At 44.0% G+C, this 26,940-nt stretch overlaps 1 protein-coding gene across 2 annotated transcripts in view; it reads right to left on the bottom strand.

Moving 5' to 3' along the window:
• MLLT3 (MLLT3 super elongation complex subunit) overlaps nucleotides 1-26,078 on the bottom strand; it is a 504,841-nt gene extending 478,763 nt beyond the window's left edge. Inside the window, exons 1-2 of one of the 2 annotated variants that reach the window (XM_085634429.1) lie at nucleotides 25,611-26,078; nucleotides 24,014-24,194 (exon numbers count right to left, since the gene is read on the bottom strand). Coding sequence is in view for 1 of the 2 variants with exons in the window: in XM_085634424.1 (XP_085490550.1) it covers nucleotides 24,014-24,194; nucleotides 25,611-25,613 (184 nt within the window). In the remaining variant the exon portion in view is untranslated. The remainder of the gene's footprint in view (nucleotides 1-24,013; nucleotides 24,195-25,610) is intronic. The other variant, XM_085634424.1, reaches the window with a different exon arrangement.
• Nucleotides 26,079-26,940: the final 862 nt, after the last annotated feature.

Genomic DNA, 26,940 nt, shown 5'->3' with positions numbered 1-26,940 from the left:
GATATCATATCATGTAGTGGAGTGCACCTGTGAGAGGTACTGAGACCTGAAAAGATTGTGGCAGCCTGCTCAGCAACCCTAAATTAAATTTGTTATTATCTGTACTGATGACGGATGATATCCAAGAAACACGTGTCTACAGATTTACAGCACTAACCTGCACCAACTTTGGTGGAATACTCCAGTGAAATTTGAAGTAAGCATGTACCATGAACTGCATTGACCAGAATGCTAATGGGCCAACTGTGCTGGGAGGTGAAGCAGTGTGCTCCCACCCCTTCCTATCATCTAGTGGAGTACGCACTGCTTGGTAATGCGCGACCGTCCAATGGCAAAACTCAAAAGTCAGATCGATAACATTGCTGCACCACCATAATCTGGTCAGAATCTTCTCCTGACAGCCAACTGTTGTCTTCAAAGAACGTAATGAAGTATTTATATAGTGCAAACCTTGCTGGGAGCCTCAGAGCACTATAAACTATTTGAGATTTAAATCCTGAAGTTACACAATTAGGTGTCACATCTTTGCACTTGCATGTTACACAAATATGTTTAAGCATGGGGTAAATAAATGGTTTTCCCAGAATCAAATAACTGAAGTCCTGGGTTCAGCCTCTGGTCCTCATGTTCAAAAGCCCAAGTGTACTTTTAAAATGTTCCACGAACCAGCAACCCGCTAAAAACATAAGCAAAAGCTCTTCTGACGCTTTACGTCCTAATTTAAATAATTGTTAAGCCCTTTCCAATGACAAATTTAAGTACAAAATGACTGTATTATGAATGCCCCTGCAGCGCTGCCATGACTCCATGAATCAGTTTAATCAGTAGGAACCTGCATCAGCGTAGGGCAGTAAAAGGAGAGACCAGCCTTGGTATTCTTAAGGGATATTATTAATATATGTTTCCATTAGCAATAACTGTTCGAAAATATTTGATGTGCTGTGTGCACTATTTTGCAACAACTACCATGGTGCTTTGGTTAGGAGTTCAATTGGCACAATATATATATTTTTTTACTATGACCTAAATTATAGATGATGTAGTAACAGTGGTTGGACATGACTCAACTATCTTTACAAGGTTAAAAGGCTTATTGACCCATTGCCACGCAGAGCACACAAAAAAAATCCAAAAAGTTAGGAACCTGAGCAGGCACATACCTAGAAATTTCAACTGTTAGAATAAAGACGAGAAGGAGCCCTTCGGAATTGTGTTCAATCACAATACGAGGCCTATCCTGGCCTGATCGATGGAAACGTGCGTTTATCCACAAGGCCTTATCACGATACAGCAGCCTACCAACTAAATATTTAATACAAATAAAGTAAAAAAAAAAAAAAACTAAACACTAGCCCTATCCTCCCACCTTCTTTTTAAACAAAAAATATATCAAACAGTCAACATTTCAGCCAGCCATTATGCACATACAAGTTAACTAACAAAACACAAGCCTCCCTCTGCAGCCTCCCTCTGCAGCCTCCTCCGCGCCTGGAAGCTGTCACCGGGGCTGAACTCAATTTCCCCGAGGCGAGAGAAAACGAATGATGTGCGCGGAACGAACAACGAGTACTGCCACATAACACAGGTTTAATTATAACGCAGCACGTAGTAATTTTTGTTTCACTCCGACGGGGTCTAATTTCTGCACAATATCTTCTTTGTGGGGTGGGGTGTGGGGGTAGACACTTTTCGCTGTGGTTCTCCTCAGCGGGCTGTTCACGGTGACGCACTGATTTCTATCAGAGCTGCCTGCTGAAGGCCCACGCCACGAGCATAGGCTGTATAGTTAGTTCCAAGAAGGGGGTTGTTTCAGTTACTGCACACGGCCTGGATGGGCCAATGCTGCTTCTGGAAGGGTCACGCGCACCCTCCCCTGTCTTGCAGCACGGACTGCAAGATGCTCCATTGTTTCACAACCCGTGACGCGGAGGAGGATCCAGCTCCCGCACCTTCTCTTACAGACGCGCACGAGGAAACCTGTGATAGGGAAAATATGGAACAGAAATGCGCTTAAGAGACGTACGTGAAATGCCGCTGAAAAGCGCGCACAAAGGTGCCGAATGACAGCACATGAAAGAGCTCGCACACAATGTGGACATTGTCCATACACGCTTCCCCGCGAAGCCCGATAATTTACTGCAGGCTGGCTCCGTAGGAAGCACCAACAGTTTTCACAAGTCGGGCCTGCAGGGCCAAACACAGAAGTTCCCAGGATTTCTAAAACTACCACGAATAACGGGGAGGGGTGGGGGGGGGGAGCATGCTCCGCAATTTCATTTTTTCCTCCCCATTAAACGGCGCGGCTGAGCACTTACTACCTAAAAGAGGATTGCCATGTGACCACTAGGTCTGGGGAAAGGGTCAATCAGGTTTTCAACTCTGAGCAGCAGAGCAAGTCTTATTTCTCTGCTAGTCGAGATACATTGTTTCTGTGGCATGATAAGGAGAGGGAACGACTCGATCGTCTTCTACTGGTATGGACTAGTTGGTTGACAGATCTTAGTTTAGGAACCTCTTGAAAGCAGAGCAAGGTTTGATGCAAACCAGATTTCAAAATTTGACAACTTTCGACCACCTCTCAGGTCTACACCTCTCAATAGAAATAGACTGGCGTACATGGACCATACCAGAGTCCAAAGGGCAAGAAAAGACAGGTACTGAACTGTATAAGATATGCTATAGAAACTAGAATCACATTATACAAGGGACAGTCAAAGCTGTCAACGAGAAGCACATTGCAGCTAAGACAAAGATACACCACCAAAAACGTACGAGCCATGTCTACCAAAAGTGGGAACACGTCAATATACAGCTAAAATGTAAACACTGTGGTCTACTTTGTACTGAAGAAAGCCCAAAATAACATTTATGAGGACAGATTTGCTGACACAAATAAGGGGAGCTCCTGAGGAAAAATAAAACAATATATTTGGTATCACGAATTCTGCAACGAATAACAGCCAGCAACAACATGCCAGTATTGCGCCTCACAATGCCCATTTCTATAGTTTTCGGACCATACCATTTTGTATCCATCAGTTGACATACATTTATTTCCAAATGGGTTATCTAAATATGCTGTGGGTTATTCACAAGTGGTGAATGATTGCAGCATTTTCACAGGTGCAAATATAAAAATATGCAACGCAGAGCTAAATGGATTTCTTGTCAACAAATAATTAGTGTGCTGATCAAAATAATACAATATAGAATTGGTCCCAGTAGAACACTAATCAACACAACACACCGTTGAGAACACAGTAAGCATAAATAAACCAATATGTTGTAAATATTAAGTCCAGTGTTATTTAATCACATTGAACATTGCAACTGCTTATGAGTCAGCGAATAAATCAAGGAATATACCAAAAACAAGTGCCCCACATGGGGACAAATAAAGAGACTGGGGGAGAGAGGTATTGTGCATCAAGTGAGGGCTGAAGAAGTGTAAAGAAAAGATAGTGACATTATACTCATCACACAATTATTTACATTGAAGAACGGCTTATCCTTAAGCCTCACAATTAAAAAGATGAAAAACATGTATAGCCATGATTGAAAGTTCAATATCACAGTGAGAAATCGCTGTTGATCAAACTGGCATGTGACAAGTTACAAAGTCGATGTTTCGACCCCTGAAGAAATGTAGGTTGCTTAATCCCTTACGGCGGGGTCTTCCTCAGGACTGTGAAGAAGAGGGGAGGGGGCACCATGAACCACCCCTGACTGTAGGTGGTATCGTAGTGGTTGGGCCTCTAGGCTCCAAAGCAATGGCTGCACATTTCACGTCACCGCTGCATAACAATTCTGCTTCTCCCAGGACACTTTAAACTGAAAAGTTTAGAAAGGAATTTGACCACCATTTGAATGTTAATTAATTCTCCATTTTCCATCATATTCTTACAACGGATTGCTCCCTGGAACAACCTACAGTTATTGTTGTACTACTCTTTCTCCCGCAGAGCTACGGGGTTTCATGCACTTTAAATATTTATTTTGTAGTGGCTATCAACAAATAACGGTCTTAAGGATGGCTTACCAGCATGTACTCTCCCAAACGTTACGTTCTCCCAACTATATTTATGTATACCCTGTAACTGTACCGGTAGCACAAATAACTATTTATTCAGCTAAACACACTTATTTGGTAAACACAATTCCTGCTTCTCCATCTTGTTAATGTTTTGTTTAAATAAGCTATTATCAGGTCGATAGCGCAATCCATATCACGAGCAATGGTTCACCCACAAATCTGATCATTAACTCAACATGCCAAATCAGGAACAGCTAAACTAAGAAACATTTACTGTATCATATAAAGGATCTAGGGACCCCCACACCCACCAGTTGGTCTCTGTGAGGCCCCCCAAAATGAAATAATGTGACAATGGAGAGAACAATCAGACTCAGGCTACAGTATGCGAAAGCATAGCAAACAAGTCGCTGGAGATTAGATCCCTGGTACACTACCACTCATAGGGCCCAACGTAATCCAGCACAGAGACCTACTCTAATATCCTGAACTGCAACTTGACAACTGAATAACACTTTGGTGGTTGGCAATTCAGTGTTTAATAGGATTGAACCACCAACACAGACACTGTTGCATTCACCAGTGTTCTTTGCCCAAGGGATTTGCATGCTCACCTACCTCTTTCCCTTTCCATAATAAATGGCACTGACCACATACTGTTCATAAACAGAGATCTATAACTGGCTAAGACCTTTCTGGTTTCCTGGTCAAGCCACTTAGTAAGATAGTTTAACACTAGCATCCCAGTAAACAACTTAAGAACTCACCATAAAAAGACTTAGTAACCATGTAATTCCATCTACAATAGAAACATTTGAGTTCTTTTTAAAAATGGTCCTCGGAGCAACCATCCTTTCCTGGACAATGGGAAAATGATGTCAGCTGACACATTTTCTAAGGCACATCTCACCGCAAGAACAAAGGTAACAGCACACGCATCCCAATCACATATGCGTAGGGTGGGGAATGGCCTTGAAATCAACATCTAGAATTATGAACCCCGTGGTGATACTCCACAGCCAGCAGTGACGGGGAACACATTCCCAGGTGACCACCAATGAAGCCTACAATAGGTGCAAAAAATATACACTAGAATAAAGGGTGCAAAAGTTCTGTACTCAAAGGCAGAACAATTGTATTGGGAGCAGGAGTACAAAGACATGGATTATGGCGTAAGACACATACCACCAGACCAGAGCGCTCCCTGGTTTATTCATGATTTGGTAGTAATAGAAGAGAGATGCAGCCATCTTCATTTCCTCTCCCAGCATCCCTGCGAAGTCATTAACTGTGAGTGGCCCAAATTTGCTACAAGAATTCAACATTTTAAGCAAATAGCTTCTTACCAGAGAAGATGATCATTGCAGTGAATAAATCAAGAGATTATTTTTTGTATAATTAAAAACTTTCCTCAGCTTGCAGTATGCCAGAGGCTACAACATCTCAAGAATTTCGCTGAAGCTTTGAACTCATTTTTTAAAAATTTGAAACAAGTTAAAATCAGCAATGCTTACTGGGAGGAAGGCACAGGCCGCTTATCTGTAACAGATGAGTAAATTCCGTTTCCAGCTAGTTTTCGTTGAAGAAAGCAGGATATTTTCTAATTTCTGTTAAACTTACCTTCTTCACTTAAGACTTCCTACTCGCACTGACAAGCGAGCAGCCTGATACTACGGCATCTTTTGTTGCCAAAGTCATCCATCTCTTCTGTAACTCGGGACTAGGGTCCTTCAAGCTTAAAAATTCAGAGTAACCCCCTACTTTTCATATTCCTCATAGGAACTGTTTTAGCCTTCTGGACTTCTCAAAGAGTTATGAAGAAAGGGATGATAAAGAAACTTCAGAATTTTATTTAGAGAGGGTTTAAAGAGCAGTCAACAATCTGGAGTTGGGTCCCAACATGGGATGGAGATATAGATATTACAGCCTGGGCTGTAGTTCTAGGGGAAGGCTGACAATGGAACTTGTCTCTTGATTATGCTGGCATTGAATGTGTAATTTTGCCAGTGTGAACAGTGTCCTCAACATGAAGGCCTGGTTTAATCAGAAGTATGTGACACAGTGCATGAGTGGGTCAAGATTATACTGTGGGATTATTGATGAAGGTTTATGTCTAAAACCCAATAAAAAGATTTAAATTAAAAAAAACTATACAGTGGGGTTCTCTTCTGTGATCCTTGATAGTTTTGTAATAACCAATGTGAGACGCTCATGAACGTGTTAGGGGATCAAGGGATCTGTTCACAATTTTATGCTAACAAGACAGATTTATCTGTGCACGAGTGGCTTCACAGGACCCCTTTGGAAGAGGCTCTCAACCTGTAAAGGTAGAGCATGACTAGACAGACACAGTATTAATCTAAGTGTCAACAGAAGAGGTTTTATTTATAGCCTCTCCAAGATCCCTTAATCTATTGTTGAATAAGGCAGCATGTTCTCCTCCTCTCACGTTGCTCACATTGTGCTGTTTGCCCCAAAAATGTAATCTCTTAGGATCTCGACTGAAATTTACAAATAAACTATTGTTTTCCAGGGGCAACTTTCAAGCTGTGTTAACTGCACCAACGTTCTAACCATATTCCCTCACATCTGCATCACTTGATTCTTTTAAGATTGTGCTAATCAACTACTAAATCCAAAAGCTACAGCCAGTACAGAAAACTGCAGCCAAGTTGATGTTTGCCGTCAAGGAAACTAATCCTATGGAATTCTATACAAGAGTGCAGATGTTCACTATTTTGGCTTCTGGTAGAACGCAGGTCGACTTTTGAGTTGGTCAGTGTGGTCCTCAAGTGCCATCACGACATGGAGTTCTGGTGCCTTGAAAATGAATGCCAAGCTGCAGTTCCCTAATTGAGCCTTACGGTCAGCTGATCAGGAACATCTGGTAATTCAAATCAATGGACACAAATCAGAGGCTAGCACAAGCCTGCAATGCTCGCTCCTTGTTTATGGAGTTTTCTCCCAAAACATTAGCCACTGGCCTAGAATAACAGGGACACACACCTGGGTAGTATCTAAGTGAGACTACACAAAATAAATGAAACATAAAAAGGGGATAGAAAAATACAAACAAAAAACAAAGCAAAAAGAATAGCCTATCAAGTACAACAAAAACAGAAAAACAGACACCTTGTTCTGAACGTATTGTGGGTCAAAACCAGAGCACAAAAGAACAGCAGTCTAAGTCAGGCAGAAATGTAGGAAAATGGACTAAGTGCATACCAACTCAGGAAAAACAATCATTAATAAAAAAAAGAAAGAGGTTATGCACATATTCCTTTTGAGTAACAAACACCTGTGCAAGCACGAAAAGCCGAGAACTGAGGCACAATGGGTAATGATACTGGCGCTATGTATTCTGGGATAGTTGTACCTACGAACCAACAGCAAACAGGCAGCACTGTTAATTGACAGTAGTTCATAGAAAGGAGTCGGCTGGGTTAATATAGTCACCCAATTGAGGCTAAAACCGGTACCCGAATTTATTTCTAAGTCACAGCAATAGTTCGATGGCAATAAAGATAGCAGATCAAAGGCACGATAGCTTCAACCAGTGTGTCGACTGGACGAGCAAGGCCTCTGCCAAACAATCGCTCCAATTGTGTGTGCTGTGTTATCACCACTAATCCCCCAAAACAAGGGCATTTGAGAGGAAAAGGTTAACAATTGAGGGCGCGCAGTTCCAAGTCTGGAAAGACCTTTCACTGCTTCTTTTTCAATCCTAATCAAACATCAAAGAGCGTTTCCATTGTGCCCATGGTGGCACGTGAACAAAAAGCTGTAGCATAAATTGAGCAAACCTGCGATTTCCTTCCTATTACATGCCAATCTCACTCAGGAGGTACTCTATACCTAAATCGCCAATAACATGGAGAAAATTATAGTGCCGCAGAAAAAACTGACGGCGGCTCAAAAATTTGGACAATGATGCAAGACAAGGTATATTTAAGAGAATAACGTAAAATTCTCTAGGCAAAGCCAAGGCTTAGACTAGTACTTGCAAAAGCAAAGCCAACAGGACTTGGTTTAATGTGCTCACACACACTGCATTAGCACAGTAGAGAGGCTTGTGGGAGTACACCATCTTGCAGTTCAATCCAAACACTCAGTACAGAGGGATGGTTACACTACTTTCTCTTAGAGGAGAGAGTAGGACTCCACTGCGGACAGTCAAGACGTGAGTGAAAAAGTCTGCAGCCGAGGCGTAAAGGGGCTAGTCAAAAAAAAGTCAATTGTTCAAAGGGGTGAACCACAGCGCACTATGTACATTGTTAGAACTAGGGCCGTTTGACACCCAAGATCTGCTTAGTTGCTGTTAGTAGAAACAACTGCACACAAAAGATTAGACACTGGTTTATGATCTACTCGTCTCCTCAATACAGCAGCCTTCCAAAGAAGAGAAGCAATAGCAATGCCAATAAGTCTCGCCTTTGGAACCTACTGGTTTTGCGAATGTCTTTTGGTGATGCTTTACAACATTGTTTTTTCCTCCGATGCTGTGCAGGTTCTTTAAATATAAAAAAAATAAAAGGGAACTAAAAAAAGAAATGAAACAAACTCGTTTGGAGGGGTTATTCCACTTGCAAGTGCATGCATGATGACATCATTACACATAGTGGATACCTCATGGATCAGTAATAAAAACAAGCATTTACAATGCAATGGTCTCGGCATTGTTAAAGTTAGAGCTATTGGCATTGCTCATGACATTATTTTTGTTTTTAAAACATTTAAAGAAACGGCATTGTTATTTACAATGTCAATAGCTTAATCACTCAAATGCGAGACCTATTGCATTTGCACCCACACACAGAGCCCCCCACACAGAGCCCCACACACACACACAGAGCCCCACACACAGAGCAACCCACACAAAAATAGAGCCACCCACAGAGCCACCTACACACACACACACACAGTTACCCACACACAGACAGAGCCACCACGCTTAGAGCCAGCTACAAAAAGAGCCACCCACCCACACACAGAGTCACCCACTCACGTCAGACCCGACAGATAGATGCATGTAAAAAGTTAAAACAAAAGCCATAAAGCTACGGTTGCAATGCACAACTTGGCAATCAAAACCTAAATGTTTAAAGAGGGACGGGATTCGAGGCTAGCCAATCAAATCCGAGCTAATCGTTCTTGCGAAGACTTTCAATTGCATTTTACAAAAGGGTTGTAGGTATGCCCCCACGTGACCAAAGCGAATGCAGACAAATCAGGGCTTGATACATGAATGGATCCAGGGGAAGCTACTTTAACAAATGAACTCTGGTGCAATTAGGGAGGCTCAGAAAACCAATGAAAAAAGCCAATAGTCGCCACTTCCCAGAGTATCTCAAATTATTACAACCTTCATCCGAATGTATACATAGTGCAGCGTGCTTTGATGACAATGTAACAAGCACCTGTTAAACCAGCACGCGTAGTTCAAAGCGATCAATCTTATTTTTTGCCATACAATTTGTCACTCCGGGAACTGCAACGTTGAACTAAATAATTAACCAAACTTGAAACTTTAAGACTAGAGACTAGCAGTTAAGCACACATGAACGGCTCAGTTCTGGGATGGTCGTTACTGTAATAACTGGCGCCTTCAGATTTAATCTCGCTTAAATATGTTACTGTCAGCACTGCTGAAGGCGGTCGAACCGAGGTGTGCCATAAAGAGTAACGCAAAATATCATGAACTCCACATGCCACACCCACCTCTTCACAATCTTAAACAACGAAAGGAGGACCCTGGTTAAATGTCACCCGGGACGCCTCAAATAAAGATACATGGTTCATCTGCTACTCCTTCCCCAAAAACAAATAGAACTGATCCTGTCAAAGGACACACTGAATGTACTCCGTTATTTTAATGTTGCTAAATTACTTCTCCCAGAGTATGCCTAAACTACGGCCCTAAATAAAAGATTCATGCTTTACCCTATAGCATCCTTTGGCATGACACCTATATATAAATTATACAAAAATAATGCATTGCAAAAGTCAGATCCAGCGAGCTTTGGAAGCTCACCCTTCCAGTGAAAGGCACCTATTGATGATGCTGCCTCCATAGGGATCGTTACAACCTGCCCTACACCCAGTTACGCCCTGCTCACCTCCCGCGTGGTGACCTCTTCCTTCTCCGAGATCTTGACCATGAGCCGGTCGTTCTCCAGCTCCAGGGAGCGCACGCGGTCGATATACACAGCCAGGCGGCCGTTGAGGTGCCGCAGCTCCTCTTTCTCCTGCAAGCGGGTAATGCGGGTGGGTGAGAGGGGGTGCCGGGCCCGGCACCGCGGCTCGGGGTGCTGCTGCGGCTCAGGGTGCTGCTGCGGCTCGCCATACTGCCTGGAAGGGTAGGGTGCGAGGGGGAGGGGGGGACACCCCGTGCTCCGATGGGCGCGCTGCGGCGGTGCTTGACGGCTCCTCTACCCGGCTATAGTAGCTACACCGCTCATTCAATCTCCCGCCCGCTGGAGCGAATGGAATCAGAAGCGCGGGCAAAACAAAATAGCCGCCACCCTCCCAGCGCAGGCGCGCCTACAATAGGCAGAGACAAGACTGGGTCGCATCGAGACCACGCCCCCTGGGAACGACTATTGGACTGCTCCGTTCTAAATTGGTCTTTTAATTTGCAACATTGTTAGCGTTTACTGCGCTTGAAAAAGAAATCGTGCCCCACAGACAGCAGCATGGCTTACACCGACCCCAGGACCCCGCCGACTTTGTAACCATGTTTCTCCGAGGTCAAGCAGAAATGCCTCGGAGAAACGGAGCGGCATTTTCGGATTCGGGGGCGTGTTTTTCTTTCTCTCCTCTTGCCATTGGCTGGAATGTTTACATTCCAGAGGAGAGAAAGAATCGAAAAAACACGCCCACGAATCCGAAAAAGACGGGGCTTGTTTGGAGAAACAAAGCTCTTCTCCAATGGCTGCCCAGCATTTAAGAGGAAAGCGAATGGAGAAGAGGAGAGAAGAGGGGCGGGTTCAAGCCCCACTACTCCAAGTCATTAAATCTCACGAGCGAGACTGCGCAAGCGCAGCCTTCGCTAGCCGAGACCTAAAAAAGTTTTATCAGTGTGATAGACTAGTGGAGTGTGGGGAGGATACGGAGGAGTGAATGGGGTGGGAACGAGGAGGGGGGAAACGCATGAGGGAGAAACCAGCATGGAGGACAGGTGGCTAAGAAGGCATGGAGAGAAGAAACAGAGCATGGGGCAGGAAAGAGAACAATTGACAGAGCTCTGGGAAGGGGTGAAGCACACAGGAGAGCAATCAGCACACAGAAGTGACAGCAATATGAGGAGCGGGAGAGAAGCACACGAGCGCGGGAACATTGAGCACAAGGGAAGGAGAGGAAAAGTACACAAGCGAGAAACAGCGAGCATGGAGGTGGGGGACGGGGGAGTACACGTGAGAGAAGGAAAGAGCCGAAAAACAAATGCACTCTTGTGGAGTGCTTAGCCAAAATGGAAAAATGTTTGCTAAAAGTGAGCAGTGGAAGGGTAGAAGCCAGCCAATCAGATACATGGTTAAGAGGTTATGCTCAATGGGAGGAAGGACCAACACTTTAGGGACAAGCTGGGATAAGGAGAACCACTGAATAAAAAGCAAGCGACAATGAAAGATAAAACCAACCAATAAATAACGGGTGGGCTGTAAGCTCCTATCATTTTATGGTAAGCCCACAATAGGTCTTTTGCATGGTCTGGTAGGCACAGTCTAAAGGTAGCTGCTCCAGATTCTTTTGAAACCGCTGTGCTTGAGCAATGCAAGAATGTACCAGCCCAGCATGCCCACTATATGGCACGTGGAACACTAAGAAACGTTCATAAGTTAGGTCTATTAATATATAGGCTACTGAAGATGTGAAATTAAATTTAATATCTCTTTATAACAACATAAATGATTCTTATTTACTTATACTTCCACAGATGTTTATTTATGAACTCTAATGTTTCATACAGATTATATGTTAGCATCTTGAGTGATTTGTAGTTCTTGCCAAAAGCGGTAGGTTGTCGAATACCAATTGTGCATAATACTAATACAAAGCATGGGCTTTGGGTCAGCGTATGCTTATCATTGGGTCTCCTTCTTGTCAATGTCATTTACTTGCTTTTTATTTGGAGCTTAGCTTCTTTGCCATACTTTTAATTGGATGACTTGGATCCTTTCATGGTTGAGCTCCATGGCACTTGTTTTTAGGTTGAGCCTCCTAGACAGCACATGCGCTGTCTGTTGCAAGGCATTTAGTGCCTTACCATGAAAACAGAGGGGCTTAGAGAACGCCCATTGCTTATCTTTCCTTGTCACTTCCAACTGCCGGAATCAAATTTATGTCTCGGCTTGTCAATCATGTGTCAGTCCCTCCGATGCAGAACTGCCTCTTTATAATGTGGGTTTGTGCCTGGCGTCTGTGCTAGATTTCAGGAAACGTATTTCTTTTTGTGTAAGCACTCAGAGAGTGCCTGTGTTTTTGAGCAGTCTTCCTCGAGTACTTCTCTCCACCCTCATGTTGCTGCCTGTCCCGGTGTGCTTCTCCCTGCCCCCTTCCTGTTGTGCGCACCAGTGTGCTTCTCCGCGTAGCATCCATTCCCGCACCCTCCGCTGTGTTGCTTCCATGTTCCCTACCCTCCCTTTACTTCCTGTCCACTTTAAAATGTTTTTGTTTAGCCTGTGTAACAACCATTGGCAAAGCCAATAGGTCACAAAGGAGAGACAAACGCAAAGCCAAGGCTTGTCTTTTGCTTTCAGCACTCCAAAAGGTGTCATTGCGTTTTCTAGCTTTCATGTGTGCTTCCCCACTTACATCCTCACACCCCGGCTCTCTGTGTGTTGGCTCTGTCCACTATTTCCCCAGCTCTTCCCGCTCTGCTTTTTTGCCCCTCTCAACCGTCTCCCCCTATCTCCTCTATCAATCGTCATCAAGTTTGCTCCCCTACCTCACTATTTTTACTTTTCTTATTTTTTGCTCTTTCCGAGGGCCCGGCTGCTGCAATTTATTATCAGGCAGCATCTTTCACTACAGTACAATTTCATACACCTTTTATTCTATAAACTAACGGCTCCAAGAAGAGCATCTGCCATCTTGGAAAGGTAAATTTCAAATAAAACAAAAGCCATTATGGCCCCAGTAGCGACGCACGCACACAAATATGTCAACATGCCAGGACCAGATATTTTCGCTTTTTTTGACAGTACTATTAATCATCTGCAACAAGCACTGGAACAATCTATGGGTACGTTTAGGCCTTTCAAAGAAGAAACCTATTGGTTTTGCCAGTGGTTGTTCCGATATTGTAATCTAGCTACCTAATCAAATGTTATGACAGAATGAAGCACAATATAAAACAATAACAAAGGACATCATACTGCAGGCCTGCAGTTTTGAAGTCCTGTGCTAAACTGCAGTAGCCTCATGACAGCAGGTAATACCCTAAACATTTGACTATCTAGTGTTTGGTTGGATCAAATACAATTATCAGTAGCGTTTGGGTGTGGCTAACACACTGCTTTCATGCATTGGTTTGTCTGTATGTGTACTTTACCATACTATATTTGCCATGCCAAAATACGCTATAAACAGAGTATAAAAATTATTTTGCCATAACATACTTTTCCCTCCACGTATGCCTACCAAGGGCGTACATATTCGGCGCTATTCCTGTACCTGTAACACCAAATTACCACTGCTACCTTCTCAAAAGGAAGCAGAGGTCTCTCAGCTTCCTCCACCCATATGCCAATCACTCACCACAACACTGATACACTCCTTTTCATCTAAACCCAAAACGTCAGTACAATTACCTGCCCTGCCACATGCTGCATTCCTTGAAAACCAGAACCCTGCCCCTCAGCCATTCTGCTACTGTACGGCTCTGCGGTCATAAATCCTGCTCCTCATGGTTCAAAACACGAAACACAAGGCGAATGCCCCACCACAAAGGATATGTGAGCAGAAGCTGTGAGTGGTGGCTTATTCACAAGAGTAACTGTAGACAGGTTTCGCCCCAAGCGGTATTTGGTAGAGTGAAAGCAGCTTTTACAATGAATAAGTCTCCATTTTTAATTAATAATGGAGAGCTGTGAATACAATGTTTTTACTGCGTTAAAGAGAGCAACGTTTTATAAGTTGACACAAGTGGGTCTAGTCGAGTTTCCATTGCACTGTCAAACGTGTGTGATGGGCAGTGTCAAAACACCAACTGTTCTCTCTGACTCTGAATGTGCACCGAGAGCCTTAAATGAGACGAATCGGGATTTAATTAATTGTACGAAATTCAGTTCGCTTTATGGTCTTTCTTGCACTGTTTCTTCATGTGTGCATAATGCTGCTGAAGGAGAGGAAAGTTTAATGGTATTCGATTGAAGGCCACTTCCTCTGGCTAGCGGAGGTTGTGTGTATAATTTAAATGTGCCTTTGTTTTCTCTTATGTGATGTAATACAGGACTGTTTATTAGTACTAGAGCGAAAATCATTGTACCATGTGATGTGTTTTCTGTTTTGCCATTGGACAAAATAATGTATCTCTTGCTCCACAGGACTGTGACTGTACGAGTTCTCTGCCTAAAAAAAGTATAAAAACTCTCCATTTGGGTTATAATCCTTAACAGCAGATGTCACCTCAAGCCTTTAGCACACAGATTATTTTCTTAAGGTTCCTTCCCAGTCTCATTAACAGCAGACTACATGTAAGCCCGTTTACTGCTGGTCCGTACTTAAAATATTTTTCATGTTCCTTCTCTCCAACTAAACTGAGCAGTCCTTATGACGAATGCTCGGACTCATTATATGCCATCTGCTAGAACGTATTCGTTTCTGGTAATTAATTAGATCAGGGGTCATCTTCCTGATTTACATTTATTTGCATTTTACGCATTTTGACTTGATTAACCATTATCTTTGCCATTCTGTAATGATTCTTACATTTTAAATAAACCTTCATGGTTTGTACTTTCAACCATGTCTGGAGTGCACTGTCCAGTTTGGATTTCCATATGTGAATTTGCTGGGTTTCTACGAATTTGTCTTTAGGGCTGTCGTCTTTAAAGACCAAACACATAGCCCCGATCCATCAACTGCCCATTTTAATGCCGAAAAACGCTGACAAATGTTTTAGAAGAATGGGAGCAAGAGGCATATTGAGCATGAGAGCCATCTTTAAAAGTCAAGCTTTTCTGTTACTATTAAACAGGATCAGCAATTTTGTCTCATTCACATGGTTTCAGAATCTTGAAGAGAAAAAGGCAACGCTATAAAGCCAATGTCCTCCAAGATTCCCAAATACAAGCTCAATCCCACGTTCGACCAACATCAAAGTGACCTCTCTAGAACAGCAACCCAGGGTGAGGTTTTAAGCTCTAGAGACCTAGTTTAGGACAAGTGTCAGGGCATGGAATTTGCAGGTGTGGATGGTTCCCCTTAAACCCTGAAGCCTCGTGCCACTTAGTTCCCAAGCACCTATAGAATTGAGAGAAATGCTTCCCTCGATGCTCCCTGCCACCAGCAGCTCAGAGTCCAGAGGTAAATTTATTAGACAGGTAAAGTTAGCATGAAAGTCAAGAATCTACGGAGGGGCTCTATGGGCTAGCTCATCCTTTAACCATCTACAATGATGTTTAAGTGTCTTTAAGTCCCGGGTTTGTCATCTTGTCAAAACAATCTCCAATTGCTGCTTCCTTCCCTCTTGTTTAGGTCTCGGCTCGAAGGCTGCGCTTGCGCAGTCTCGATCCGAGATTTAATGACCTGGAGAAGAGGGGCTTGAACCCGCCACTCTTCTCCCCTGTTCTCCATTGGCTGGCCTCTTCAATGCTGGCCAGCCATTGGAGAAGAGGTCCCATCACTCCGATCAGGGCCCGTCCTTTTCGGATCGGGGGGCGTGTTTTTTGCAGAAAGTCTAATTATCTCCTCCAGCCAATGGCAAGAGGAGAACAGCAAAACACGCCCCCGAATCCGAAAACGACACTGCGTTTCTCCGAGGCATTTCTGCTTCGCCTCGGAGAAAGGCAGTGGTGTGCTTGTCCTCTCCCCGTGTTTAAAATAAAATAAAAAAATCAGCATATTGTTTATAAATAAAATGTTTTGAAAGTATGCTTTGTGGTTGCGTTAGTGTGTTTATACAGTCTCTCGCTTTCTGTTCTTTGAAGGTAGGTGTCTCACTTCATCAATTGTGTACTAACCAACCGAGGTAATAGACGGAGGTCGGTTTAGCAGGCAAACATCAGAAACCTGAAAGAGTTGATCCCCCAATATGTTGCATTCTACAAACACTTTTTGTTCACAAAATCCGCAAAGTCCACTTAAAAGTGTTACTCTTTTATTTTAAAAATGTGAATGTTATAAGTCCACGCGTGCGCTAACCTGGCATCCTTTCAGCTTCATTTCATCTTGGAATGTGTCATGGGAACCGAAGAGTTTTAATGTTTTACCTGGTTTAAGATCCACATAGACTCTTACCGCTTATTTTTACTCCAATTAACAAGTTGACTTACATTTATTTTTAATTCTGTGTGCGATGGTAAAATAATTTCTGGAGCACATTATCTTGACAGGTAAAACAAGGAAATATTGATATTCTCACTTCCCAGTTATGCAAACAGATGTTTGAAATTCTCTAAAATCGACACATACACTCTAAGTTCATCGGAAGTGAATCGTCACTTCCAATATAATTTCCTACAGTTGTGTATGAAGCAATTATTTACAAAAACTCTGTATGCCAAATATTAATTCAGCCGTGAGGAGCAGAGTTTATTTTTAAGGGCACTGGCCTCCAAATTGGCATGTATGAATATGTGACTCGCATGACCGTTTTGTGAACAATACTTTCATTCTGGTCTACTCTGGAGGAAAGCAGTGAGCCCTGAACTGGCGACCTTCCTGCCTGCGAGCGCCCTTCCGAACCTTTGGCCTGGGAATTAGCAATCGGAGACGCCTTGTGTCGTTAAAGCGGCTCAGAGAGTCACTGCGTAATGGCCGACTCCGTGTCACGGAGATGGAAAGGGGCCCACAGTGACGCTGTCAGTGTTTATTAACGTCGCGCGGGGCATTAGTGTCCGAAACTAAAGTTGAGAGAGCAAGGAAAACACCACAGCAAGCGAAACGCAGACGAATATTTTATACCGAGTCGTTCTTCAGTACAAATTGGGCCAGCCAACACTACTTTCGGATCGTCTTTTTCTTTTACAAATTAATGAGCAGACTGGGTTTTTGCTTGTTATACAGACAATGGCTTTAGTCGGCGCGCATTCTAGTCACATCTCACTTGTCTTAAGCACGGAGGCGGAGGAGGCTTAGAGAGTCGCGGCCCCCGGAATAGCGCTGAGCACGGACAGGAAGCGCGGCCACAGCAGCACGGAGGGCGGGTGGGCGCCCGGACATGGCGGCTCACAAGCCGATGGAGTGGGTGCAGGCCGTGATGAACAGGTTCGATGATCAGGTAAAGGAGGGTCTGGGCTGCCCGCAGAGTCAGACTGGGGATGATGCATTACTGTGTTACTGTGACCCTACAACCCTTTCTCGCGCTGCTGTCACCCAACAAAATGGGCTTGAGGTTGCCCTCGCCTTCATCCTTCTATGTCGCCCAATGCATGTATACTGTATGCATGTTCTCTGCTGACTATCTCGGTTCTAGTGCATGTCATCCATTGCCCCATGTGTATTTATACCCACTCCTTCTGCCCTATGTTCACGTTCTCGTCAGTCCTAAATGCGCCCTTTCCTTTAGACGATTTCTCCTTGCTCATCTGTTTCATCCAATGCATTGGATCCCGCCCTCTCAGTGCTATTTTTTATTTCCCTTGTGTATTGCTCCTCTCTTCATGCTCTCCCGTCTCATGAACACCCTCCCGCCCCCATATGTACATCTGGAAGCTCTTCTGTGTGATCACAACGTGCACTCCCTTATTATCATGCCCTCCTGCACATTTGCACTGTGCATGCTCACTCCTTGTGTCCTCATGCATTTTCTCCGTCCGTTTTGTTTTGCGTGCATGCTTCCTTCCTTGCACATGCTTCCCTGTTATCATCCTATATTCCCACGTGTATTCTCTTGTGCTCCCTCCTAGCATCTCTATCTGCACCCCCTGTTCTTCTCTCGGTGTTTTGTCATACTAAATTTCACCGTATCAACTAATTGACCCCCTCATGTGTATGCTGCTCAGTCCCAGCCAGCAACTAGCCCCCTTCCGACCGCTGTTTACCTCTCCTGTCATCAAGCCTAATCACTGCAGCTCGCACCCTGTTATGACTATTTTGTAGCCTCCTTTGAACTCTTCAGTTTCTTGCGCTTGTCCACCCATTCCCACGTACCACTCTAGATTCCGTGCTCTCTCACCCAGAATGGCCTTACTAAATGTACTTATTTGTGGTACTTCACTGGAACTTGGGCTGCCCAAAAAATCATCACTTCTCTCCCATTCTTGTTGCCGTTCCTACCTTTTCCATACCTATAACATAGCTAGACCAGTCGCCCCCGTATTGCCTTTTTGCAAGCGTGTTTTGTTAGTGAGCAGGGAGCAATCCTTTATTTTGTGTGTTGCGAAGTTGCTTCATCTCTCCGGACTAGCCTGGCATTCAGCCACTCCTCCCATACGTTGCCGGGCTTGCCTTACCCCCGGGCTCTGCTTCTCTATCCGTGTTTTCCTTGTTTGTGTTTAGGTGCAATTTCCTCTCCAGTTTGTTTTGCTGAACCATGCTTGAACCACCCTAAGCAACATACTGTTATTCTTTCTTATGCACTTGTTAATCCATTAGCAATACCATCTGGGTTTTACTTTTCCTCTAAACTGTATTGTTGGGCTCAACGTTTCCACAAATTAAATTATACATTTTAACTTTCTGAGAAGGCGATCCGTTATTTTTTCTCTTCTCCTTTCTTTCATTGCTGTGAGAGTGATTAAGCTATTGACATTGTAAATAACAATGCCGTTTCTTTAAAAGTTTTAAAAACAAAAAACAAACAAAAAATAATGTCATGAGCAATGCCAATAGCTCTAACTTTAACAATGCCGAGACCATTGCATTGTAAATGCTTGTTTTAACTCTTGCTTCCAGCCTATCATACGCCTTAAGCCACCTATTCACACTATACTATCATACCATCAAATGATAGTAGAGGCTCACCCACAATGCTATTTGTATCAAAGCCCAACCATATAATCAAGGAAGCAGTAAAAGTGCCGCTGAGCGCCGGTGTTTAAGGCTAGGGGATGCCCGCAGAAACGTCCCAAAATCTGGAAGAGATGGGCCGATTACCAGGGCTTACGTTTAGAGCCCATAATCCCGACAGGAACACATGCATCAACATTGGTACAGCAGAAAGCTAGATAATAGTGGGTATGGGAGTTCTATCCATGCGTTAACATTGCAGCTACATGTCAAACACGATTGATGGTAGCACAGGTGCAGCACACAGGGTTTGGCTTCAAAACGTTTATGTTCTATTTTATTATATAAATTTCATTTGTTGGGAATATAAATCAGATGTCAATATCAATTATATGTGGTGTAACGTACGGCAATCGCCCCCAGAGATTGAGCGTTTCAAACTGTATTCGGCTGTAAACACAATAAAATGTGTTTTTTTAAATGTTTTTTTTTTTAAAGTGCAGCAGAGCAGTGTACAGACACATAATGGCCATGAGTGGGCCACTGCCTTCAACTGCCCTACAATCTTGTGTGTCAAGTGCACATCTGTGAGGCACTGGTGAGAGCAGTAAGACCTTGCTAAAGTGTTAGGCTTTCTTGATATCAGGATAAGAAAGTGTTCGCTCAGACAACAGCAGTCAGGGTTGTGTGTGTTCTGTTTCAGGGAGTACCTGGCTTGACAGTTCGGACTGCACTGTTCCCATTGGAGCAGAGTCGAGACTGATTTGCATACAGCTGGGTCCAAAACTGAAGTGCCATAGTATGCAAAACAACGATGGATTGTGATGCAGCTCAAGTAATTACCAGTGACTAAGATTAATTTAAGCATTCCAGCCATCACTATTTGTATACTTTAGTATGTCGTCCTATATGGGACAGGTTTGCCCAGACGTGGGTCCCGTGCACACTACATCACTGGAACCAAGCTATACCCGGCTGATGAGCCAATAACTAGGCCAAAACCAGCCCTGGGTTGCTTGTGTTCTGGTTTAGGGAGGACCTGGCTTGGCAGTTCAGGCTGGACTGTTCCCGCTGGAGCAGGGTTTAGACTGATTTGCATATACCGGTGTCCAAACTGAGGTTGCATGGAGTTCAAATTAACAATAGAATTGGATATGGCCCAGAATAAATTACCAGTGGTCGAGTCCATCACGTTTTGTAAACCTAAGGCTGACTACAGCAGAGCCATCAGATGCCCGTGTCCTCCGTCCTTTGGCAGAGCCTTCAAATGGTCATCCAATGAGGGGAGGAGTTAAGAATTAATGAGAGATGGACAGATCACAAAGAATACCGTAGCCAATTGTAGCATATTAACCCGTACTGTGGACATTCCTGGCAGCATTCTGGCTATCCTGGCCATTGCGATTGCCATCCTAGACATGTGAGCGGTGTTAACACTTTTGTGCCTATCAATTGCATGACAATGGTCCTGGCAAAATGGTGTCCCTCCATGAAGTAAATCTGACTGTCCCAACATAATCGTGGAAAAAACCCTCCCATGTGGCGGAAAACCCTAGTATTGCACATTAATGACAAATGGACAGAAAAGACAAAATCTTTGCATGTTTGAAAGTAGTACATGCAAAACGTAGTGAGGGTGACAATCTAATGTTTGGTAGCCTACATGAAGTTAGAAAAGAAAAGCTGAGATTCTCTAGGATGCTGTTTAGGAAATTTAAGCTTGTTTATCCAAAATTAAACTTTTTATTTCCTTGTGAAAAGACTACGTTTTCAGAAACTGGGAAGCTAACGTTTTGAATAAAATTGCTTCATTTCAATAATACATTTAACACAGGTATTAGAGATATACATTCATGTTTAGTCTGGGTGAATACTCCTGCCTTTTAGGCCTGGCCCAGATACTGCTTTAGCTGCCTAGCCAAACTCATGTTTTCTAAAATATGATCTATCTCAAAATACACACAGAAACATACAGAGACAATTATAGGGGGGCTTTTGGATGGCCCACTTCCCCAATTGATTTGTTCAAGTACAATACACATTTTGCTTCTGCACAAGATAACAAATGGCAATGGAGCAGCCCACTTCAGCCGCTGGCTCTCTCGACTGTAAGCAATGGCATTTTGCTCTTGCACGTGTGCACATCCTCCTAAAAGTTTGTCCACTTAGTGCAAGGGCCGGTAAATCAATTTCTGTTCATTTCATTTTTTTTTAAATATAATCTTGCAATGGTTTATTTTTTCTGGGTCTTTTTTTGGGCAAACACGTGGGCTACATTAAAGACCGCAGGATTTTTCCTTTTATTACTTTTACATTGCAGTGGTCTGCAAAAAAAACTGCACAACACCCACCCACCGCCCCCCCCCCCCCAGCAGGCATGCCAAGGACAGGCCTATTGGCTTTGTGAGTGCTTGTTATCTCCTTGACACTAGTGAGTACTTACAACTTTGCCTTTTATTTCATGACTTGTGTGTAGCATTTCATTGTGTATATAGTGATAAACCTTTCTATATCACTGTCTGGGGATTATGCAGCAAGACTGGTTTAACCTGTCTGCTATCTGATCCTGTAAGTTCTATATAACTAAGGAGTACCATTGCTTTTATGAGCCTTTAGAACGTGCCATGGTCTGCTTTCTACAGTCTGCGGATGTGATGTTTGCATAATTTAAATGTACAGCCTTCTCCCTTCGAAAACATATTAATCGGTCTTAGCACGATTGAGAATCTACATAGACGAGGAAATGTGGGTGAATAACGTTGAGACTGATGTTCTATACATTTTGAAAATTGCATAATCATTTTATTTATCCGCATGTAATACGTACAGCTTTTTTCTAAATATCTGAGTAAATCATGTTGAAACAGCCACAATTTTGTGAACGTTTTTTCAAAGAGTTCTTCGGGGGAAGAGTTCTCACACCCTGGAGGGTAAATCTTGCCTAGCACACCACACAATTGAAGTAGTACTTCAATACTATTCTTTTAGAAGCTATGGATAAAACTGGACTGTAAAATGCACCTTTTTGTCATTTTCTTTTTCCAAACGTTCTTGTGGAATGAAAACGCCCCTCAGGAAATTGGGCTGGCTCACAGTTACTTACACTCCATCACGTTCAAACTTCGCAAGCCAACGCTGCCAGACAAGGAGAAGATCATTCTATTTAATAATGATCATTTTTCTGGCCCCATTTTTGCTCATCAACTCTTTTTCCCTCTGTCACCGCTTTATGGTACAATACTGTTAATTTCAAAATACACATTCTCCTGCCTACAACCGTTCTCTGGCGTGGGTGAGGGGGACTCAACATTTACATCACAATCCGCAACTGATACCACAGTAGAGCATTAGGATGAGGATTCCAAATTAGCCAACTACAGGCTCAAGAACTCCTAGCAACTACGAAAAGAGCTGAGTTCCCACAGTTATGTGCTTGTGGACCCCCTGCAGTCTCTCCACTTTAGGCACAATGGAACGTCTTTGAATAGGTTTTCAACTTAGGGCAGTGCCAGAGTAGGTGTAGCAGTGTGCCTGCCCCTCACACTTCTCTAGCAGGGTGCGAAGAGGATTTCCATGCATGGATCCATTCCAGTGTAAGGGTACCAGAAAGAGGTGATTTGTTATCAAGGACTATCTGCTATGCTACGACTCAATATCTGAGTTCTCCCATGTACATCACTCCATCCCTTACTTAACCATAGGTCGATCTACTCTTGCTTCCCATTTTATCTGTGACGGGTATCTGCCTGCTGCTGGAGCAAGTAAGATGAACTCATATTTCAGATAATAGGTGTTCATTGTTTAGTTTTGGTGTGCTCCCCAGTGTCATAACTAGAGATAAACTCTTTCTTCCTCTGTCATCCTATAATCCTTTATGATTTGGTCACAGCCCTTTAAGATCAAAAGAAATTCAGACTCTTATGTAGCCTATTTGACATTCCCAATAAAATTCTCTTGTTAGCTCTGGCATAAAGTCAGAATTATTAATAAGAGATTTTAAATGTGACTGTTGTGAGTCCTATCGCCAGTGCCACCAGTCACAGGCAACTGTGGCCCGTATGACCAGGGACAAAGTGAGGCCAAACACCCTGTGTTTCTTAAGAAGCCATGTCACATTCCAGACATGAATACCCCCTATTAATTGGCCTGTGAAACACCAGTATTTCTCAGATTCAGCCCTATTCACTTCCACAACATAGCAAGTTTGAGCCACCAGGTATTAATTAGTTAGCTTCAGGGTGCCAAGACCGCTTGTTTCAGGAATACAATAGGCCAATGTGTGGCCATCCTTGGTTTCTTACCCGCCCATATAAAGCCCTCTATTAGATCTTGTAATCTGGCCAAAAAAATTGGAGGGGGATTTGCATTACATATAGTATATAAGGTAGTTCTGTCACCACTTCAATAGTGCTTAATATTGGCACAGAACGCTGCACCCACAGCAACAAAACAGTGTTGACCATGCTTGGGACTCACTATATATTCCACAGTGTGTGACTCAAGAAGCAGTACGATTAGTTGCTAGGTCTGAAAAACACATGTTAATACACTACATCAAACAGGACCGATATTACCCGGGAGCAAATCTTCAAGGGTATGCTGCTGCTGCTCGTTGGTAAATCTAGTGCACGGTTCTCCTTTATGCAACTAAAGTTCTAAATTGGAAATAATTAAGAAACATCAGAACATGTGCCCTTTGCTTAGATTTGTTTCCACATAAAACAAACAGCCCCTACGTCACAAGGCTGAAACTCGAGCAGAAGTTTCCACAACAAATGAATGCCCGTATGCCACATCAGCCTATACGTGGAAGATGATGACATGCATGTGCAGTTAACAGCTAGAAATCAGCTTTCAACAAACTCTTACCCCTCTTGGGCCTGGGAAAGCTCTCGTGCAGGTGAAAAACGACTTTCTCCACAAAGTGTTGTATGTTGCTGTGCTCCGGACCCCTGACGAACACCATCCAATCGTGAGTAAATCCCTCCAGGGTGGGCTTCTTACGCACTTGGGCGCGGTGCCCCAGTTCCAGCTTCACCTGAACGGCACACTGTGGGCAGGGATGGACAAGGTGAAGCCTTATCAGCACAGTACGTCCATGCATCCCCAAAGAACCACAAGAATCCCCAAACTAGTGTCACTCTCCCCGGCTCCTACTCTAACAAGTGGTGGCCTACTAGTGACCAGAGCATGTATATGTGGCCGAAGAAGAAAAAAAAAAGGGGGGGGGGGGGGGGGAGGAGGAAACCTTGGTATATAGAAATACCAACTGAAACTAATAGCCATTCAACATAAATTAGCAGATCCGAAATACAAATTGTATTTCCTCACAAACATTTCACACACCCACATGCCAGATACTCCATTCAGCCAAAACATGCAAAAGGGGCAAATGAACCGGTCGCAACTATTCAGAAAACCACGTTGTTTTCCTACACCTATAGCAAGATCACCCAAAAATTCCAGTCATCAGGCAACTAGACCACTGTTCCCAACACTCCAAAGAGAACGCGAGGAAAGAAAGACAAACAACCAGCATGAAATTATATCCAAAGCCGCCAACAGCTGAACTACTACTTCAAAGAAAACCAAACACGATAGGCAGCAATCCTAAATCAGTTTGCCCCCACTCCAAAGAAACCCCAAATGCAACTAACTGCTCAATTACTAACCCATTAACAAAGCTCGATAATAGACACTGCAAAGGGGTATAACAATGAAAACCCAGTTTTTGCATGCAAAACATTGTTAAAGTCAATTGAATCACTACTTCCAACAAAACACAAACCCCACGAAAAGTTCAACTTTAATGACAGCAGAACCATGACCCACAGAAAAAAACATTACATCCAACAAAATCCAGTTAGAAGCACTTGGAAATCTTTTTGAAAGAATACCAAAGGCATCGAAGACAATGAATCCTCAAAGGTGGTTAACACAAAACTACCAGAATACTGTTCTTACTCGGCAACAGCAAGGCCAGCCTCAGAAAACCCTAACGCTGCATGAAGACGGAGAACCCCTCCGCTTGTGAAAACACACATATTAAGACGGGGAAGTTACCCCGCAGAGCCCTGGTGAGGTGTGAGCAGGCGCTGACAGCGGCGACCAAGGAAAGGGAGCAGAGACCGCAGCTCACCAGCCAGGAGAGAGAGCCAAGCTCCGGCAGCGGCGCACATCAGTCCGGCTCGAGAGGCAGCTTCGCATAGAGCAGCGCATAATATGCTTAGAAGCGACGAACCATATGGAGCCGCGAGCCACCTCCGTAGACCAGCCCGGGGAGGCACGTAGCATGCACCTCCTTTCAGCGCAGAAATGCACCATATAATTGCCGTCTGTAATTCCTTCCCCCTCACGAGCCAAGAACGTGTGGCCCACCTTTCTCGCGCTCCCCTATGCTCGCCCCTCCCCGGAGAGTGGGCTCTTGGCTCGCAGTGCCCGGTGGCAGCGCCAGGACGACACTCACCATGCTGTGGCCGCGGCCCCGCTCTGTGCAGTGGAAGGTGCAAGCGCTGCCGGCGCCTCACTGCTGCCCCTCAGAGCGGAGCTTCGGCATGCTGGCGGGCATCATCCAGCCTGCCGCTGCGTGGCTCCTCTCGCTCCTTGCGTCCGTTGCAGAAGCCTGGCGCCTACGGATGCCCTCCCTACTCGGTGCCGGGTCCCTCCAGTCGCCGGTGCCTGGCGCTAGTTTGAGGTGCTTTGTTTCTCCTTGTGTCCAGCACGGGTGACGGCTCCTGCCGCTTGTGAAGGGGCGCCAATGCAGCTGCGGGGCTCCTGCCGGTCCGAGGCCACGGTGCGGATGCAGCGCCGCTGTCTCCAGTGCCGGTGTTCCCTGCACCTCTCATTCAACTCCAGCCTCAGCCCCAGCCACAACGGGCGCATGCGCGCTCTACGCCGGCCTGACACGGGGCGAGGAGAGAGAGCTAAGCAAGGTGAAACGATCAAGCCAATGAACGAGCAGGGCACACACCGGTCCCAGCCAATTACAGCAGCCACCGCCTCCACTGGCTGACCAGCAGTAAGAGGAGGGGCAGGGAGACGAGCGAGAGTTACACTGCCTGCAGAGGGTCAGTGTGCTTCTGCTCATACCCAGGGTTAGGACTATTTTTCCTTACCTCTCAGAATCCTCTGGAGGGAACGATACAATAGCCAAAATATAGCTACGTTTTGAGTTTTTGAAGAAAAATAAGAAAAAAGTGTTCTGAATAAAAGTGTCTGTTTTTTTCTCATGAAAATAGCATAAACGAGCGATTTGATGTACTAAAGTCCCCACCTTCCTAGTTTCAGGAACATGCAGTGCTGAATCAAAAAGTCAATTTTTTTACCACAGTTTTGCCATTTTTCAAAGAAGTAGTCCGTTTTTTGTATGTATTTTTTTGCGCTTTCAACCTACTTCCAGTTTGTGGTGCAAACCAGTGTGAAACCCATGGGGGATCCAGCCAGGGAACCTCTACATTTCTGAAAAGTAGACAAAATTCTGAATTCAGCAAGGGGTGTTATGTATAGATCCCTCAAGGTTTTCCCAAAGAAACTAAATGTTGAAAAAAAGAAATATTGAAAAAGAGAAGGAAAAAATAGCTATTTGTGATAATATTTTCATTCTGTAACTGTTTGTCAAAATAGACAATTTACAAAAGCAATGTACCATTACGTTTGCTAGACCCTTTTGGTTGTGGGGACATATAGGGTTTGTAAGTTCTCCAAGAACCCGAGGTACCCAGTGCCAACAACTTAGCTGCACCATACAATGGCTTTTCATTGTGTACTGAGTATAGACCTATTTATATGGTGAAATA

The sequence above is a fragment of the Triturus cristatus genome, chromosome 2_1 (genome assembly GCF_964204655.1).
Source record: "Triturus cristatus chromosome 2_1, aTriCri1.1, whole genome shotgun sequence".
In the NCBI taxonomy this organism is placed as follows: domain Eukaryota; kingdom Metazoa; phylum Chordata; class Amphibia; order Caudata; family Salamandridae; genus Triturus; species Triturus cristatus.
The sequence above is the reverse complement of the archived record's forward strand: the minus strand, read 5'-3'. Positions and strand labels throughout refer to the sequence as shown.